This window comes from Coturnix japonica, chromosome 24 (genome assembly GCF_054131305.1).
Source record: "Coturnix japonica strain WE chromosome 24, WE-NBRP24, whole genome shotgun sequence".
Lineage (NCBI taxonomy): Eukaryota > Metazoa > Chordata > Aves > Galliformes > Phasianidae > Coturnix > Coturnix japonica.
The window spans coordinates 3,447,115-3,465,695 of NC_140686.1; the positions used below are offsets into that span (position 1 = coordinate 3,447,115).

At 44.1% G+C, this 18,581-nt stretch overlaps 2 protein-coding genes across 2 annotated transcripts; both read right to left on the reverse strand.

Annotated features, from left to right (window-relative positions):
• Positions 1-385: 385 nt before the first annotated feature.
• LOC146757045 (uncharacterized) lies at positions 386-7,236 on the reverse strand. Its single transcript, XM_085523306.1, has 7 exons — positions 7,020-7,236; positions 5,957-6,071; positions 5,516-5,689; positions 5,298-5,404; positions 4,729-4,866; positions 1,372-1,472; positions 386-483 (listed from the first exon to the last, which is right to left on the reverse strand). Exons 1-7 carry the CDS (start codon positions 7,220-7,222, stop codon positions 386-388), a joined length of 936 nt encoding a protein of 311 aa, XP_085379432.1. The 5' UTR covers positions 7,223-7,236.
• Positions 7,237-13,937: 6,701 nt separating this feature from the next.
• On the reverse strand, positions 13,938-17,469 carry LOC146757046 (uncharacterized). The gene is made up of 6 exons (XM_085523307.1): positions 16,517-17,469; positions 15,454-15,568; positions 15,012-15,185; positions 14,794-14,900; positions 14,225-14,362; positions 13,938-13,971 (listed from the first exon to the last, which is right to left on the reverse strand). Exons 1-6 carry the CDS (start codon positions 16,717-16,719, stop codon positions 13,938-13,940), a joined length of 771 nt encoding a protein of 256 aa, XP_085379433.1. The 5' UTR covers positions 16,720-17,469.
• Positions 17,470-18,581: the final 1,112 nt, after the last annotated feature.

Sequence of the window (18,581 nt, forward strand, 5' to 3'; positions counted from 1 at the left end):
AGTGAGACACTTTAAGTCAGTGCTGTGCAGTTCTACAAACTTGGCAAATACCTCTAATGAGGAGGAATGTCTAACGTGCAGCCTGAGGTCTTCGATACCACAACTAAAGCAGATCTAAACCTGAAAATACTTACACCAGCATGTTAGTGTAAACCCTTACCTTCTCTAGTGTTAACTACGGCTTGCCATAGCATCGTGGCAAGTCTCAAAACCACAAACATGGGGAAATAACGAATGGCAGGATTTTCAGAGTAGCCTATGGTCAGCACAGCTTGGGAATTCAGCTCTCCTAGGCCCTCCAGGAAAATGTCATCATGCATTTTCCTCACAGAATTACTTAACTAGTCTCAGGAGCTTGCAAAACCCACAGAGGTTTTTAACTAGCTTACTGAAGCAAAGGCTTGAAGGTTGTCCTGAGGGGCTTCATTCGTTTTGCTTTGTTGCTGAGCTGTGGTTTCCAGTCTGTCACTTCCAGCCTTGAGCCTGAAAGAGAGACAGGCCTTGCTGTGGACATTCACAAGAGCACAACTTCTGAAAGAGCAGTCTTTATGGAGGGAAACTGACAACTTCTACTTTCAAAAACTCACGTTACTTAATTGCATTCCCTTCTATTAGAATTCAAAAAATAGCTTTTTGAAAGGAACATGCACACAATTCTCCCAGCATGGAAAAAGCAACTTCTTGATTGGCAGCCCTCCTAATTACAGGTTAGTAAAACAAGGCAACCAACTTTCATATCACTGAATCTACCCTGCTGAAACGATGCTCAGTGTGCTACAGCAACCTGAGCTCATGCCCCCACTGTAACCTTAAGCTGCTCATAGGAGCAGACACGGAATGCAGCAGCCCCATTCCTTCCCAGTCACTGTCATAGCTGAGTGCACGCTGAAGCATCCTGAGCTACAGAAATGTCCCAGAGAAGGAATCAGCTCTCCACTCTGGGTTGTTACAGCAAAGACCTGAGCACCACTCTCTGGGAACTACGTGGAAACTTAGGACGGACATGGAGAAACCTCAGAGTCCAGAGCTTTGATGTGAGTATATGGCTTGTGTTGTCGTGTAATTTGGTGCCTGTTTACATTAAACATCCCCAATATGGCTGCAGTCTTTCATGTGGCACAAGCTTAGCAAAAGGGCCAATTCACAGTTGGGCATTGAAGGCAGGAGCTTGGGCTCCTCCTAGAATCAGGGATGGGGAGAATTCAGAAATACCCATTGCTCATCCATTGTTAGGTTCATGTCAGCTTCAGTGCAGAAACCTGCAGGGGGAGCAAAGTGTTTCTGTGTATCCACTAGAAGGCTGTTTCTAACACACTGCTTTGCCCCTCCAGCTTGTGAAAAGCACCCAGGCCTGCTAGCAGCATTATGTACCTTGAACAGCTGGCCTAGAGCTTAAGTATTTCAAGGTGTCATTGTTCAGAAGCATAAGGCAGAGGCAGCAGCAGAGGGAGGTGGGTCCAGAGGTGACAAGCCTAGAAGTAAGCAAGCCAAGAAGTAAGCAAGCCAACAGGGGTCCCTGCACATCCTTCAGAGAAAGTACCTCAGAGTACTGGGGAGATTCAGTCTTCCTCTTGCTCTGCTCCTGCTGCGGGCAGGGCACCTATGAAGAATGGACAAAGTGAGACACATTCAGTCTCTTGCAGTGAGTTTTCCTAAGTCTGTTAAGCCCTGTCATCAAAGCTTTGCCATGCTCTCTGTGGGGAAGTGCAGCTGCAAGCTTTGTTAAAAATTGGTGTTATCTAGCTTTACAACGTGAGTTTTCCAGTTATCATGTTCTGTGTTTTTTTTCAAGATTGTAATAGGGCCCTCTGTCAAAAGAAGCCCAACTCTATGCAGAGAGATGTGCATAATCAGGCAGAGCTTTCTAAAGAACAGCACCTGTTGCAGAACGGCAGGAGAAAAGCAAACGATCACACCTGTCATTGACATATGATCAGCTAATCTCGTTTATTCCTTGGCTGCGTGTACATTTATAATACGGATAATTAGCTCATACATATTGCAAAAGTGGAGCTCATCATTGGTTCCCAATTACATACCATCCCCAAGTATCTTTGCAGCTTCTTGTTATCATCCTGAAAGCTACTCCCTTGCTGAGTTCACAGAACCATGGCTAGTTTCTCACCATCCCAGGGCATCCTGTTGTTCTCACTGTCCTTGCAGGTGGTATGGCTGCTTGATTAACTGCACCGTGTTTACGACCCTTCTCAGCTAACTAGCTGTAAAAAACACTCTCTACATTTCCCCCGTTTTCTTTTAGGCTGAAAAGGCTCAGTTTACCGACCGACTAACCATATTTAACAAGCAATTCAGTTCATTTGTTCAATTAGTTCTCATGTAGTTTTATCCTGCCCCGTAGCTGCTGCTCTGTGAACTCCTTATCTTGATCCATGGCTGCTGCTCCATAAATTCTTCTTGTATTACAACAATTTCAAGATACTGCCTATAGAATAACAACACTACTTATATTAATAACATAACTATGATAACTCAATCAAGGCCTTGATTGACAATACTCTGAAAGTGAAAAAAGAGACAAGTCAAATACAACATAACAACATTACTGTTAAACCCACTAAAAAGAACAAATATGTTTGTACTGCAACCTAAGTTTCTGCAACCTGAAAATAAATCTGTGAGGGTCCCATTGTGTTAATCTGTAACTGATTTGGAAAAGTCTTCAATTTTCATATACTCTGATACATTGATTTTTTAATGACCACTAAAATTTGTGCAATAAATGCTTTTAAGATGCTCATAACCATGCTCTACTGACTGAGTTATCCGGGCTAATAATTGATTAATGATCGCGCAATTTAATGGAATAGCATGTCAAATAGAACCAATTTTAGAGGAAAAATGTACTAGAGTATCACTAGGGGCATTATTACTTACTGACCCTTGAGAAACAGCAAGCCATGTTGGTGTTGGATGTAACAGGCGGTGCCAGCAGGGCGTCCCCTGCTTCAAGGTGCACATTTCCTCTCTCACCCATCACAGATTCTCTCCTGCATTCAGGGTCTGAAGGATTTCTTCCAGTTGTACACCATATCTGCGTGGCCAGTACGTGATACAGAGCCCAAGTGCAACACCTGCTTGGAAAACAGAATAAACTATCAAATTTAGTTCTATTAGCGTGCACTTTTGTCTAAAATGATCACAGAGGCTGCCTGCAGTGAGTGGGGAAAAAGGCATCATTAGTCTCAGGCAATGTGATGGGGTTACTTCCTGCTAGCAAACATTTCCAGGCTGATTAAGAGAGGTGCTGGGAAGATATCCAGGGCCTACTGACGCGAGAACAAAGAGGGACAGCAAACTTGCATTTCAGTTGCCTTTGCCCGCCTGCCTACGAAAAGAGCCCTCAGCCTTCAGTACTGCTGCACTTGCAGGTGGGGGGGAGTGAGGGTCACGAAGCACTGGAACAGGCTGCCCAGGGAGGTGGTGGAGTCTCCTTCTCTGGAGATATTCAAGACCCGCCCGGACGCCGAGCTGTGTGATGTGGTATATGGAGCCTGCTTTGGCAGGGGGGTTGGACTCGACGATCTCTAGAGGTCCCTTCTAGCCCCTACAATTCTGTGATTCTGTGATTCCGGGAGGGACGTGAAGCCGACCACTTCATGGCCCTGCAATTGCCAGCCCGAGCCAGGCACTGTATTGAGCAGCTACTGAAAGAGGCAGCAACACTTATCAAATGTTTGTTTCGCTTTTATTTACAACAAAGAGAAGCCAAATGCATCCAAAATACATTTCAATATGAAATCAAAAAGGCGGAATACTGGTAATGATTAAAGACACAGCTTCCTTAGTTCCCCTCTGGAGTCCATGAAAGGGAAAGCACAGCCAGGCCTGAAAACCGCACCACACAGTGTGTGTCCTTTGGTGCACCTGTGAGGACGCAATCCAGGCGATTCTGCTGTCCTTTGTGCCTTTCTGCTCAAGCCCTTATCGTTTCTTTTTGCTTTCCTTCTTGGCTTTCTTGCTCAGCTGAGCAGCACTTGCCTTGGGTTTCTTCACTGTCTCCCAAGTCTGATACTCAAAACCCTCCGAGTCCTGCAAGAATCAATTGGGAAACAGTCAGGGAGCTTTAACCATAGCCAAAACAATTTTCATATTCAGTAAGTGTAACATACTCTACTTTTTGCAAACCGTAACATACTCAAATATAATGGACACATCTATTTTATAGATGCACATCCAGATCTATGAAGTTATTTACTTCTGCTCGGTACCCTTTGCAGTCCAGTTTTTACAAATACAACCACTCTTATGAATGAACACCCATGGGTAAAATACTTATGTGTAGGAGGAGTTAAACTGCTTAGTAATTTAACAAAAGAAATAACAGCTAGATCTCCTCTGAAACAAAACAGGTGGTTCCTTGTCAGTGGAACTGAAGACAGTAATAACAAGGGTTCTGTTTTGAGAAGAATTTACAAACATTTCAGTTTTTCAAGTTGAACTTCTGCGTCTGTGGGCTACAGACACATTTTAATAGTGTATAGCAGGCAGACATCAGCTTAGAAACAAACACTTGAAATCTTACAGAGAATTTTGAGCAGAAGCCCTTTTCTCAACTTTCAAATTAACACCAGACACATGAACAGTATACGTGAGAAGATGTCAATGAACACATCTTCAAAATAGCACCGTTAAACTTGGTGCTGTTACCAAAAAGGTTCAAACTCAACACTGATAACTAAAAACCTAGCAATAAATTTAAAAGTTTACCTAGCATTTCCATGAATGATAGCATAGTCCTCAGCTGTCCATCCATTAACGTCTTTATGGAAAATTTCAGCACCATAGCGAAGAAGCATTTCTACCAACTTAAGCTCCCCACCGGCCGCTGCAGTCATAAGTGGGGTTCTACAGCATCCAAAATACAAGACAAACCATACAATTTAGTCAGACATTGTAATTATTTTAATTCCCATTTGCTCAATCTCAAAGAAAAATAAAATCACTTTATGAACAGAAAAAAAAGCTTCTATATTAACAACACTTGCATACAAACTTGGCATCAATTTGAAAAACTCTCTCTGGCATAACAGCAATGTTGCTGGCACAATAGCAATTTTCCTGCCACAGCGGCTACCAGAAACAATGTTTTCTTGCAGTTCTCAATGCAGAAAACATGCAATAATGCATGTCACCTGCCAAGCTGAGACCTGCTTTCGCCAGTCACTCAACGAGCTCTTTCTCTGTGTCTTTCTACTTCAATGCTCATTCCCATCCCTCCCATCAGTCCAACCTGAAGACAACTAAGGTGACCTGCAGAGTTTAGACCATCTCCTCACCTTTCACACGGATCTCGAGTGTGAACATCAGCTCCTTTTTTAAGAAGGAGCTCTACCATTTCTTTGTGATTTTCAGAGATAGCAAGAGTAAGAGGAGTACATCCGTCCTGAAAGAACAGAAATAATTCAAGTTAAAAATCAAAAGAAACAAACAAAAAATCTACAATAAAAATATCAATGCAACTTTTTGAACTTCTCTATTGAATATCGAAATGTACCTTATTCTGAGCATTGATACGGGCACTGTGCTCAATTAACATCCCTGCTAGAAATGTGTTAGGAGTTACAGCAGCCAAGTGAAGGGCAGTGTTGCCACCAGCATCTGCCAGGTTCGGATCAGCACCATGCTCTAGCAGGATCACTGCACATCTTTCTTTCTGGCATTGTACTGCCTGGAAACAACACACACACACACACACACACAAAAAAAAAAAAAAAAGGTAAAATTTCCAGCAGTCATATTTCACTGTGTCACTACTACTACAACTTCCCATTCCTGGAATATAAAAGCATCTGCCAAGATTAGCTAGCACATGCCAAAGCCACACTGATTACAGCATGCATGCTTCTACACAGACTTACTTAAAGAATCTGGAAAGACATCATTTAATACATAATCAATAATTCCTACTTGCAGCAACATAGTATGTTCTACTTACCTTCATCAGTGGAGATCTGTTATCACTGTCAAAAAGATTTAGCTTACACTTGTTTTCTACTAGAAACGTAACGACATCCTCACGTCCATTTGCACAAGCAAGATGCAGTGGTGTCCTAAAAGTGAAACGTGTAAATTGAAACAGACAGCTAAATAAATATTTTCACTCTGTGGTACATGAACAGGGCAAATTGCATTTCTTTATCCCAATTACCTCCCAAAATAAACAAAATAAAATAAAAACAAGCTTATTCCATTACCAGCGTGCACCAAACCATGTCCCTTAGTACAACATCTACATGTTTCTTGAACACCTCCAGGGACGGTGACTTTACCACCAACCTGGGCAGCCCATTCCAGTGCACAACCACTCTCTGGAGAGGCTTATCCTAGCATCCAACGTGAACCTCCCCTGGTGCAAGCTGAGGCTGTTCCCTCTTGTCCTAACAGCTCCCATCACGGGCAGGCTGATGAGTACCCTCCATAAGACCAGCTTCCTCCAAGGCAGAGAAGATGAGGACGAAATAACAGGCAGAACGTCAAATAACTCATCATGCCTTGTCACAGACATGGAACAACTCGAGGGTGACTGTCCCCACTGAGAAATTCCCAAATAAGTATACAAGATCCTTCACCTCCGAACAGAAGCCTGACAATATTGATCTGAGCACTGTATTTATTATTTATTTAGCACAGTGTACCGCAAAGAGCTCGAATGAGTAATTTAACTGTAACAAACACAACTTTGTGCAGGAGCCCCTCCTCACCCAAAAGCAGCCGTTACCAAGCACTGGGGAATATGACAACCTAAAGGAACCACCATCAGCTTCGCAAGCAAGAAAGCCTTCATGAAGCCAGCAGCCTTATCGCTGCCTTTTCTCACCAGCCCCCAACAGAGCTCCCAGCTCGGAGGAATGCCGAGCAGCCCTACGAGGGATCCAGGCCGGGAGGGCACATCGGAGCGGCCTCTACCGGCCGTCCCAGCCACGCGCGGCCCCCGTTAACAGCAGCCCTCTGTGCCCAGGTCATGCAGCGGGGATCCCGGCCCGGCCCGCCGCCCTTACCGCTGCGCCTTGTCGCGCTCGTCGATGTCGTGCTTCTTCAGTCCTTGCTGCACCAGGGCCAGGTCTCCGGCGGCGGCCCCTCGGTGCAGCTTGGTCAGCTCCTTCCGGCGGATCTCGTACGCACCGGCGGAGCACGCCGAGGCGGCGCTGCCGGGCGGCGGATCCCGTTTTTTCTTCTTTACGAAGCTGAGCATCTTCTTCATATTGTCTCAAAACTCTGCCGGGCCGAGTCCCGAGCAGGACGCGGAAACACGGCGCACGCTCAGGAAGCCGCGGCCCAACCCACAGGCTGCAGGGCAGCCTCAGGCTCCCAGCCGGAGCCGGGAGCCCCACGTATGCGTTATACGTGCGATATTAAGCGATATGAAGCGATAGTAAGCGATATGAAGAGGATACACACCCGCGGAGAGCAGGAGTGTGCGCGTCTGTAGGCTCGGCTGCCTCAGAAAGCGGTTGGCAACGGTGTGTCCTGGGGCCGTTGCCTTTGGAATAGTCACGGGGATAACCGTCTGCAGGGTTATTTCTTGCCCTACTTGTGGGTATTATTTAATAGGGATCTCAAAGCACACGTTTTTAACCTGTTACTAAACCAGTTGTCAGCTTTCTGTCTTCAGTTTTCCCATCTTCCCCTCCCCCCCTCCACCTTTGTTCATACTGTTTATTAAATCTTTAATATGGGTGATTTTGAATAATATTTTAAATTCATTCCTGTTAAAAACAAATAGTTCCATTTAATTTTTATTTTTCTTCAGAAATTGGTATTTCCTGTCACAGTTCCTCATATTCTCAGTGTGTTCTCTTTGGTAATCTGGAGCTTTCTCTAAGAACCATTGAGCAATTGCTATTCCTGTTGCTGTCTGCGTGAGGTGATTCCTCTTCTTTTACCCAGTACTAGATCCACGTAGCACAGTAAGATTTTCAAGTAAGGGCTTAAGTGTGGCTTAAGTGTTGCGTAAGCATTGGCATTTGGGTTAGTCTGCTAAAGACTCACCTTTCCTTTGACATAACAATACGGCTGGATAATTTAGCTCACAATCCTTGCAGCTCTGAGGTACAAAATGGCAGTCTGAAGCTCTCTTTTTGCAGTCTTTATTTTTCCCCTATTAAATCACTGTGTGTATTTTGCTTATTGAAGAGTAACAATGGCAGTAAAGGCTTGTGTGCTGCGTGTTGTCTGGTCATAGAATCTTTTAATCATAGAATGGAATGGCCTGGATTGAAAAGGCCCACAATGACCATCTAGTTTCAACCCCCCTGGATATAGCCACATCCAGCCTGGCCTTGAATGTCTCCAGGGATGGGGCATCCTCAACCCCCTTGGGCAACCTGTTTCAGTGAGTTACCACCCTCTGTGTGAAAAACTTCCTCCTAATATCTAACCTAAACCTCCCCTGCCTTAGTTTCAAACCATTCCCCTTGTCCTATCAGTATCCACAGGTGATTTACTACGCCTGATTTGCAGCTGATGTGTTTACAAGCTGGGAAATCTGGCTGGGCAGATAGCATGTTTCTGCATTGCTTGCTCCAGGGCTTTGAAGAGAACTGGGCAGTTGCAGGTAGAGACTATAGCAGCTCCAGCTCTGTCTAGGTTGGAGAGCTGGAGCTGAGGTGGTGCTTTTGATGTTACACTCTTGCTTCCCTATGCAGCCAATGTGTATGCTTAAATACAGTTTTGCTTGTTCCTGGTCCAGTCTGAAGCTCTCACACTGTATCTCATGCACATGGTCTGTTAATCCTCAGCTGGATTAACAGCTAGTTTCTATTGATAATGCTGAAAGAATTCCTTTTGGCTTACTCTAAATGAAAAAGATGCAGCTATGCTTCCCATTTTAACAATGAAAATTAAGAATAGGTTTCAAGATTGAAAAAAAAAATATATCATTTATTTGCTTTCTTTATGACTCCATTTTCAGTTGACATAAATACATGACTTGCAGATTTTCAAATGGAATATATGGAGTTGCAACTAAAAGTTTGATCATGTCTCTCTACCAGACCTCTACAAGTCTCATTTTACCAGAGAGAAATATCCTCCTTCTTACTTGTGTCACCGCTTCTGGCAGTAAATACATTTGTGAGTGACTGTTTTTCAAGGCTGAAGCACAGGAAGAGTAAAATTTCATCAAAACTGTGATCAAAACCTGGAGTTCTCACTGAGAATGGCAATCACTGCCATTAAAGCAGCCTCATGTGGTTGTTTCACAGAAACAAGATCACATATCCCACTAGTTTTGTGGGTTTTTTGGTCTCTTTTTTACATGCTTTAATAATAAAGACTAAAAATTAAGTTTTGTTATTTTGTATATGCAGTGTTTCTTCCTGAAGTTCACACCTTATTGCCACTCTTGCCAGTATCAGTACAGCACAGGGCCTGCAGTCACCTCCCTACCTCCCCAGACCAAATCCATGAATCATTTGCTTCTCATAGGCCTCAGATGAAAATACTATTTTATAACAACTCTAACCACGTTAAGGACAGTGAGACACTTTAAGTCAGTGCTGTGCAGTTCTACAAACTTGGCAAATACCTCTAATGAGGAGGAATGTCTAACGTGCAGCCTGAGGTCTTCGATACCACAACTAAAGCAGATCTAAACCTGAAAATACTTACACCAGCATGTTAGTGTAAACCCTTACCTTCTCTAGTGTTAACTACGGCTTGCCATAGCATCGTGGCAAGTCTCAAAACCACAAACATGGGGAAATAACGAATGGCAGGATTTTCAGAGTAGCCTATGGTCAGCACAGCTTGGGAATTCAGCTCTCCTAGGCCCTCCAGGAAAATGTCATCATGCATTTTCCTCACAGAATTACTTAACTAGTCTCAGGAGCTTGCAAAACCCACAGAGGTTTTTAACTAGCTTACTGAAGCAAAGGCTTGAAGGTTGTCCTGAGGGGCTTCATTCGTTTTGCTTTGTTGCTGAGCTGTGGTTTCCAGTCTGTCACTTCCAGCCTTGAGCCTGAAAGAGAGACAGGCCTTGCTGTGGACATTCACAAGAGCACAACTTCTGAAAGAGCAGTCTTTATGGAGGGAAACTGACAACTTCTACTTTCAAAAACTCACGTTACTTAATTGCATTCCCTTCTATTAGAATTCAAAAAATAGCTTTTTGAAAGGAACATGCACACAATTCTCCCAGCATGGAAAAAGCAACTTCTTGATTGGCAGCCCTCCTAATTACAGGTTAGTAAAACAAGGCAACCAACTTTCATATCACTGAATCTACCCTGCTGAAACGATGCTCAGTGTGCTACAGCAACCTGAGCTCATGCCCCCACTGTAACCTTAAGCTGCTCATAGGAGCAGACACGGAATGCAGCAGCCCCATTCCTTCCCAGTCACTGTCATAGCTGAGTGCACGCTGAAGCATCCTGAGCTACAGAAATGTCCCAGAGAAGGAATCAGCTCTCCACTCTGGGTTGTTACAGCAAAGACCTGAGCACCACTCTCTGGGAACTACGTGGAAACTTAGGACGGACATGGAGAAACCTCAGAGTCCAGAGCTTTGATGTGAGTATATGGCTTGTGTTGTCGTGTAATTTGGTGCCTGTTTACATTAAACATCCCCAATATGGCTGCAGTCTTTCATGTGGCACAAGCTTAGCAAAAGGGCCAATTCACAGTTGGGCATTGAAGGCAGGAGCTTGGGCTCCTCCTAGAATCAGGGATGGGGAGAATTCAGAAATACCCATTGCTCATCCACTGTTAGGTTCATGTCAGCTTCAGTGCAGAAACCTGCAGGGGGAGCAAAGTGTTTCTGTGTATCCACTAGAAGGCTGTTTCTAACACACTGCTTTGCCCCTCCAGCTTGTGAAAAGCACCCAGGCCTGCTAGCAGCATTATGTACCTTGAACAGCTGGCCTAGAGCTTAAGTATTTCAAGGTGTCATTGTTCAGAAGCATAAGGCAGAGGCAGCAGCAGAGGGAGGTGGGTCCAGAGGTGACAAGCCTAGAAGTAAGCAAGCCAAGAAGTAAGCAAGCCAACAGGGGTCCCTGCACATCCTTCAGAGAAAGTACCTCAGAGTACTGGGGAGATTCAGTCTTCCTCTTGCTCTGCTCCTGCTGCGGGCAGGGCACCTATGAAGAATGGACAAAGTGAGACACATTCAGTCTCTTGCAGTGAGTTTTCCTAAGTCTGTTAAGCCCTGTCATCAAAGCTTTGCCATGCTCTCTGTGGGGAAGTGCAGCTGCAAGCTTTGTTAAAAATTGGTGTTATCTAGCTTTACAACGTGAGTTTTCCAGTTATCATGTTCTGTGTTTTTTTTCAAGATTGTAATAGGGCCCTCTGTCAAAAGAAGCCCAACTCTATGCAGAGAGATGTGCATAATCAGGCAGAGCTTTCTAAAGAACAGCACCTGTTGCAGAACGGCAGGAGAAAAGCAAACGATCACACCTGTCATTGACATATGATCAGCTAATCTCGTTTATTCCTTGGCTGCGTGTACATTTATAATACGGATAATTAGCTCATACATATTGCAAAAGTGGAGCTCATCATTGGTTCCCAATTACATACCATCCCCAAGTATCTTTGCAGCTTCTTGTTATCATCCTGAAAGCTACTCCCTTGCTGAGTTCACAGAACCATGGCTAGTTTCTCACCATCCCAGGGCATCCTGTTGTTCTCACTGTCCTTGCAGGTGGTATGGCTGCTTGATTAACTGCACCGTGTTTACGACCCTTCTCAGCTAACTAGCTGTAAAAAACACTCTCTACATTTCCCCCGTTTTCTTTTAGGCTGAAAAGGCTCAGTTTACCGACCGACTAACCATATTTAACAAGCAATTCAGTTCATTTGTTCAATTAGTTCTCATGTAGTTTTATCCTGCCCCGTAGCTGCTGCTCTGTGAACTCCTTATCTTGATCCATGGCTGCTGCTCCATAAATTCTTCTTGTATTACAACAATTTCAAGATACTGCCTATAGAATAACAACACTACTTATATTAATAACATAACTATGATAACTCAATCAAAGCCTTGATTGACAATACTCTGAAAGTGAAAAAAGAGACAAGTCAAATACAACATAACAACATTACTGTTAAACCCACTAAAAAGAACAAATATGTTTGTACTGCAACCTAAGTTTCTGCAACCTGAAAATAAATCTGTGAGGGTCCCATTGTGTTAATCTGTAACTGATTTGGAAAAGTCTTCAATTTTCATATACTCTGATACATTGATTTTTTAATGACCACTAAAATTTGTGCAATAAATGCTTTTAAGATGCTCATAACCATGCTCTACTGACTGAGTTATCCGGGCTAATAATTGATTAATGATCGCGCAATTTAATGGAATAGCATGTCAAATAGAACCAATTTTAGAGGAAAAATGTACTAGAGTATCACTAGGGGCATTATTACTTACTGACCCTTGAGAAACAGCAAGCCATGTTGGTGTTGGATGTAACAGGTGGTGCCAGCAGGGCGTCCCCTGCTTCAAGGTGCACATTTCCTCTCTCACCCATCACAGATTCTCTCCTGCATTCAGGGTCTGAAGGATTTCTTCCAGTTGTACACCATATCTGCGTGGCCAGTACGTGATACAGAGCCCAAGTGCAACACCTGCTTGGAAAACAGAATAAACTATCAAATTTAGTTCTATTAGCGTGCACTTTTGTCTAAAATGATCACAGAGGCTGCCTGCAGTGAGTGGGGAAAAAGGCATCATTAGTCTCAGGCAATGTGATGGGGTTACTTCCTGCTAGCAAACATTTCCAGGCTGATTAAGAGAGGTGCTGGGAAGATATCCAGGGCCTACTGACGCGAGAACAAAGAGGGACAGCAAACTTGCATTTCAGTTGCCTTTGCCCGCCTGCCTACGAAAAGAGCCCTCAGCCTTCAGTACTGCTGCACTTGCAGGTGGGGGGGAGTGAGGGTCACGAAGCACTGGAACAGGCTGCCCAGGGAGGTGGTGGAGTCTCCTTCTCTGGAGATATTCAAGACCCGCCTGGACGCCGAGCTGTGTGATGTGGTATATGGAGCCTGCTTTGGCAGGGGGGTTGGACTCGACGATCTCTAGAGGTCCCTTCTAGCCCCTACAATTCTGTGATTCTGTGATTCCGGGAGGGACGTGAAGCCGACCACTTCATGGCCCTGCAATTGCCAGCCCGAGCCAGGCACTGTATTGAGCAGCTACTGAAAGAGGCAGCAACACTTATCAAATGTTTGTTTCGCTTTTATTTACAACAAAGAGAAGCCAAATGCATCCAAAATACATTTCAATATGAAATCAAAAAGGCGGAATACTGGTAATGATTAAAGACACAGCTTCCTTAGTTCCCCTCTGGAGTCCATGAAAGGGAAAGCACAGCCAGGCCTGAAAACCGCACCACACAGTGTGTGTCCTTTGGTGCACCTGTGAGGACGCAATCCAGGCGATTCTGCTGTCCTTTGTGCCTTTCTGCTCAAGCCCTTATCGTTTCTTTTTGCTTTCCTTCTTGGCTTTCTTGCTCAGCTGAGCAGCACTTGCCTTGGGTTTCTTCACTGTCTCCCAAGTCTGATACTCAAAACCCTCCGAGTCCTGCAAGAATCAATTGGGAAACAGTCAGGGAGCTTTAACCATAGCCAAAACAATTTTCATATTCAGTAAGTGTAACATACTCTACTTTTTGCAAACCGTAACATACTCAAATATAATGGACACATCTATTTTATAGATGCACATCCAGATCTATGAAGTTATTTACTTCTGCTCGGTACCCTTTGCAGTCCAGTTTTTACAAATACAACCACTCTTATGAATGAACACCCATGGGTAAAATACTTATGTGTAGGAGGAGTTAAACTGCTTAGTAATTTAACAAAAGAAATAACAGCTAGATCTCCTCTGAAACAAAACAGGTGGTTCCTGCTCAGTGGAACTGAAGACAGTAATAACAAGGGTTCTGTTTTGAGAAGAATTTACAAACATTTCAGTTTTTCAAGTTGAACTTCTGCGTCTGTGGGCTACAGACACATTTTAATAGTGTATAGCAGGCAGACATCAGCTTAGAAACAAACACTTGAAATCTTACAGAGAATTTTGAGCAGAAGCCCTTTTCTCAACTTTCAAATTAACACCAGACACATGAACAGTATACGTGAGAAGATGTCAATGAACACATCTTCAAAATAGCACCGTTAAACTTGGTGCTGTTACCAAAAAGGTTCAAACTCAACACTGATAACTAAAAACCTAGCAATAAATTTAAAAGTTTACCTAGCATTTCCATGAATGATAGCATAGTCCTCAGCTGTCCATCCATTAACGTCTTTATGGAAAATTTCAGCACCATAGCGAAGAAGCATTTCTACCAACTTAAGCTCCCCACCGGCCGCTGCAGTCATAAGTGGGGTTCTACAGCATCCAAAATACAAGACAAACCATACAATTTAGTCAGACATTGTAATTATTTTAATTCCCATTTGCTCAATCTCAAAGAAAAATAAAATCACTTTATGAACAGAAAAAAAAGCTTCTATATTAACAACACTTGCATACAAACTTGGCATCAATTTGAAAAACTCTCTCTGGCATAACAGCAATGTTGCTGGCACAATAGCAATTTTCCTGCCACAGCGGCTACCAGAAACAATGTTTTCTTGCAGTTCTCAATGCAGAAAACATGCAATAATGCATGTCACCTGCCAAGCTGAGACCTGCTTTCGCCAGTCACTCAACGAGCTCTTTCTCTGTGTCTTTCTACTTCAATGCTCATTCCCATCCCTCCCATCAGTCCAACCTGAAGACAACTAAGGTGACCTGCAGAGTTTAGACCATCTCCTCACCTTTCACACGGATCTCGAGTGTGAACATCAGCTCCTTTTTTAAGAAGGAGCTCTACCATTTCTTTGTGATTTTCAGAGATAGCAAGAGTAAGAGGAGTACATCCGTCCTGAAAGAACAGAAATAATTCAAGTTAAAAATCAAAAGAAACAAACAAAAAATCTACAATAAAAATATCAATGCAACTTTTTGAACTTCTCTATTGAATATCGAAATGTACCTTATTCTGAGCATTGATACGGGCACTGTGCTCAATTAACATCCCTGCTAGAAATGTGTTAGGAGTTACAGCAGCCAAGTGAAGGGCAGTGTTGCCACCAGCATCTGCCAGGTTCGGATCAGCACCATGCTCTAGCAGGATCACTGCACATCTTTCTTTCTGGCATTGTACTGCCTGGAAACAACACACACACACACACACACACAAAAAAAAAAAAAAAAAGGTAAAATTTCCAGCAGTCATATTTCACTGTGTCACTACTACTACAACTTCCCATTCCTGGAATATAAAAGCATCTGCCAAGATTAGCTAGCACATGCCAAAGCCACACTGATTACAGCATGCATGCTTCTACACAGACTTACTTAAAGAATCTGGAAAGACATCATTTAATACATAATCAATAATTCCTACTTGCAGCAACATAGTATGTTCTACTTACCTTCATCAGTGGAGATCTGTTATCACTGTCAAAAAGATTTAGCTTACACTTGTTTTCTACTAGAAACGTAACGACATCCTCACGTCCATTTGCACAAGCAAGATGCAGTGGTGTCCTAAAAGTGAAACGTGTAAATTGAAACAGACAGCTAAATAAATATTTTCACTCTGTGGTACATGAACAGGGCAAATTGCATTTCTTTATCCCAATTACCTCCCAAAATAAACAAAATAAAATAAAAACAAGCTTATTCCATTACCAGCGTGCACCAAACCATGTCCCTTAGTACAACATCTACATGTTTCTTGAACACCTCCAGGGACGGTGACTTTACCACCAACCTGGGCAGCCCATTCCAGTGCACAACCACTCCCTGGAGAGGCTTATCCTAGCATCCAACGTGAACCTCCCCTGGTGCAAGCTGAGGCTGTTCCCTCTTGTCCTAACAGCTCCCATCACGGGCAGGCTGATGAGTACCCTCCATAAGACCAGCTTCCTCCAAGGCAAAGAAGATGAGGACGAAATAACAGGCAGAACGTCAAATAACTCATCATGCCTTGTCACAGACATGGAACAACTCGAGGGTGACTGTCCCCACTGAGAAATTCCCAAATAAGTATACAAGATCCTTCACCTCCGAACAGAAGCCTGACAATATTGATCTGAGCACTGTATTTATTATTTATTTAGCACAGTGTACCGCAAAGAGCTCGAATGAGTAATTTAACTGTAACAAACACAACTTTGTGCAGGAGCCCCTCCTCACCCAAAAGCAGCCGTTACCAAGCACTGGGGAATATGACAACCTAAAGGAACCACCATCAGCTTCGCAAGCAAGAAAGCCTTCATGAAGCCAGCAGCCTTATCGCTGCCTTTTCTCACCAGCCCCCAACAGAGCTCCCAGCTCGGAGGAATGCCGAGCAGCCCTACGAGGGATCCAGGCCGGGAGGGCACATCGGAGCGGCCTCTACCGGCCGTCCCAGCCACGCGCGGCCCCCGTTAACAGCAGCCCTCTGTGCCCAGGTCATGCAGCGGGGATCCCGGCCCGGCCCGCCGCCCTTACCGCTGCGCCTTGTCGCGCTCGTCGATGTCGTGCTTCTTCAGTCCTTGCTGCACCAGGGCCAGGTCTCCGGCGGCGGCCCCTCGGTGCAGCTTGGTCAGCTCCTTCCGGCGGATCTCGTACGCACCGGCGGAGCACGCCGAGGCGGCGCTGCCGGGCGGCGGATCCCGTTTTTTCTTCTTTACGAAGCTGAGCATCTTCTTCATATTGTCTCAAAACTCTGCCGGGCCGAGCCCCGAGCAGGACGCGGAAACACGGCGCACGCTCAGGAAGCCGCGGCCCAACCCACAGGCTGCAGGGCAGCCTCAGGCTCCCAGCCGGAGCCGGGAGCCCCACGTATGCGTTATACGTGCGATATTAAGCGATATGAAGCGATAGTAAGCGATATGAAGAGGATACACACCCGCGGAGAGCAGGAGTGTGCGCGTCTGTAGGCTCGGCTGCCTCAGAAAGCGGTTGGCAACGGTGTGTCCTGGGGCCGTTGCCTTTGGAATAGTCACGGGGATAACCGTCTGCAGGGTTATTTCTTGCCCTACTTGTGGGTATTATTTAATAGGGATCTCAAAGCACACGTTTTTAACCTGTTACTAAACCAGTTGTCAGCTTTCTGTCTTCAGTTTTCCCATCTTCCCCTCCCCCCCTCCACCTTTGTTCATACTGTTTATTAAATCTTTAATATGGGTGATTTTGAATAATATTTTAAATTCATTCCTGTTAAAAACAAATAGTTCCATTTAATTTTTATTTTTCTTCAGAAATTGGTATTTCCTGTCACAGTTCCTCATATTCTCAGTGTGTTCTCTTTGGTAATCTGGAGCTTTCTCTAAGAACCATTGAGCAATTGCTATTCCTGTTGCTGTCTGCGTGAGGTGATTCCTCTTCTTTTACCCAGTACTAGATCCACGTAGCACAGTAAGATTTTCAAGTAAGGGCTTAAGTGTGGCTTAAGTGTTGCGTAAGCATTGGCATTTGGGTTAGTCTGCTAAAGACTCACCTTTCCTTTGACATAACAATACGGCTGGATAATTTAGCTCACAATCCTTGCAGCTCTGAGGTACAAAATGGCAGTCTGAAGCTCTCTTTTTGCAGTCTTTATTTTTCCCCTATTAAATCACTGTGTGTATTTTGCTTATTGAAGAGTAACAATGGCAGTAAAGGCTTGTGTGCTGCGTGTTGTCTGGTCATAGAATCTTTTAATCATAGAATGGAATGGCCTGGATTGAAAAGGCCCACAATGACCATCTAGTTTCAACCCCCCTGGATATAGCCACATCCAGCCTGGCCTTGAATGTCTCCAGGGATGGGGCATCCTCAACCCCCTTGGGCAACCTGTTTCAGTGAGTTACCACCCTCTGTGTGAAAAACTTCCTCCTAATATCTAACCTAAACCTCCCCTGCCTTAGTTTCAAACCATTCCCCTTGTCCTATCAGTATCCACAGGTGATTTACTACGCCTGATTTGCAGCTGATGTGTTTACAAGCTGGGAAATCTGGCTGGGCAGATAGCATGTTTCTGCATTGCTTGCTCCAGGGCTTTGAAGAGAACTGGGCAGTTGCAGGTAGAGACTATAGCAGCTCCAGCTCTGTCTAGGTTGGAGAGCTGGAGCTGAGGTGGTGCTTTTGATGTTACACTCTTGCTTCCCTATGCAGCCAATGTGTATGCTTAAATACAGTTTTGCTTGTTCCTGGTCCAGTCTGAAGCTCTCACACTGTATCTCATGCACATGGTCTGTTAATCCTCAGCTGGATTAACAGCTAGTTTCTATTGATAATGCTGAAAGAATTCCTTTTGGCTTACTCTAAATGAAAAAGATGCAGCTATGCTTCCCATTTTAACAATGAAAATTAAGAATAGGTTTCAAGATTGAAAAAAAAAATATATCATTTATTTGCTTTCTTTATGACTCCATTTTCAGTTGACATAAATACATGACTTGCAGATTTTCAAATGGAATATATGGAGTTGCAACTAAAAGTTTGATCATGTCTCTCTACCAGACCTCTACAAGTCTCATTTTACCAGAGAGAAATATCCTCCTTCTTACTTGTGTCACCGCTTCTGGCAGTA

Bases quoted from the DNA above. Each gene is read 5' to 3' on its own strand.
- LOC146757045 (XM_085523306.1), bottom strand. From the start codon at position 7,222: ATGAAGAAGATGCTCAGCTTCGTAAAGAAGAAAAAACGGGATCCGCCG. The intron at 5,690-5,956 runs GTAAGTAGAACA...TGTTGTTTCCAG, and splicing joins ACAGATCTCCACTGATGAAG to GCAGTACAATGCCAGAAAGA. The intron at 5,405-5,515 runs GTACATTTCGAT...CTGTTCTTTCAG, and splicing joins GTATCAATGCTCAGAATAAG to GACGGATGTACTCCTCTTAC.
- LOC146757046 (XM_085523307.1), bottom strand. From the start codon at position 16,719: ATGAAGAAGATGCTCAGCTTCGTAAAGAAGAAAAAACGGGATCCGCCG. The intron at 14,901-15,011 runs GTACATTTCGAT...CTGTTCTTTCAG, and splicing joins GTATCAATGCTCAGAATAAG to GACGGATGTACTCCTCTTAC. The intron at 14,363-14,793 runs GTGAGGAGATGG...TGGATGCTGTAG, and splicing joins ACTCGAGATCCGTGTGAAAG to AACCCCACTTATGACTGCAG.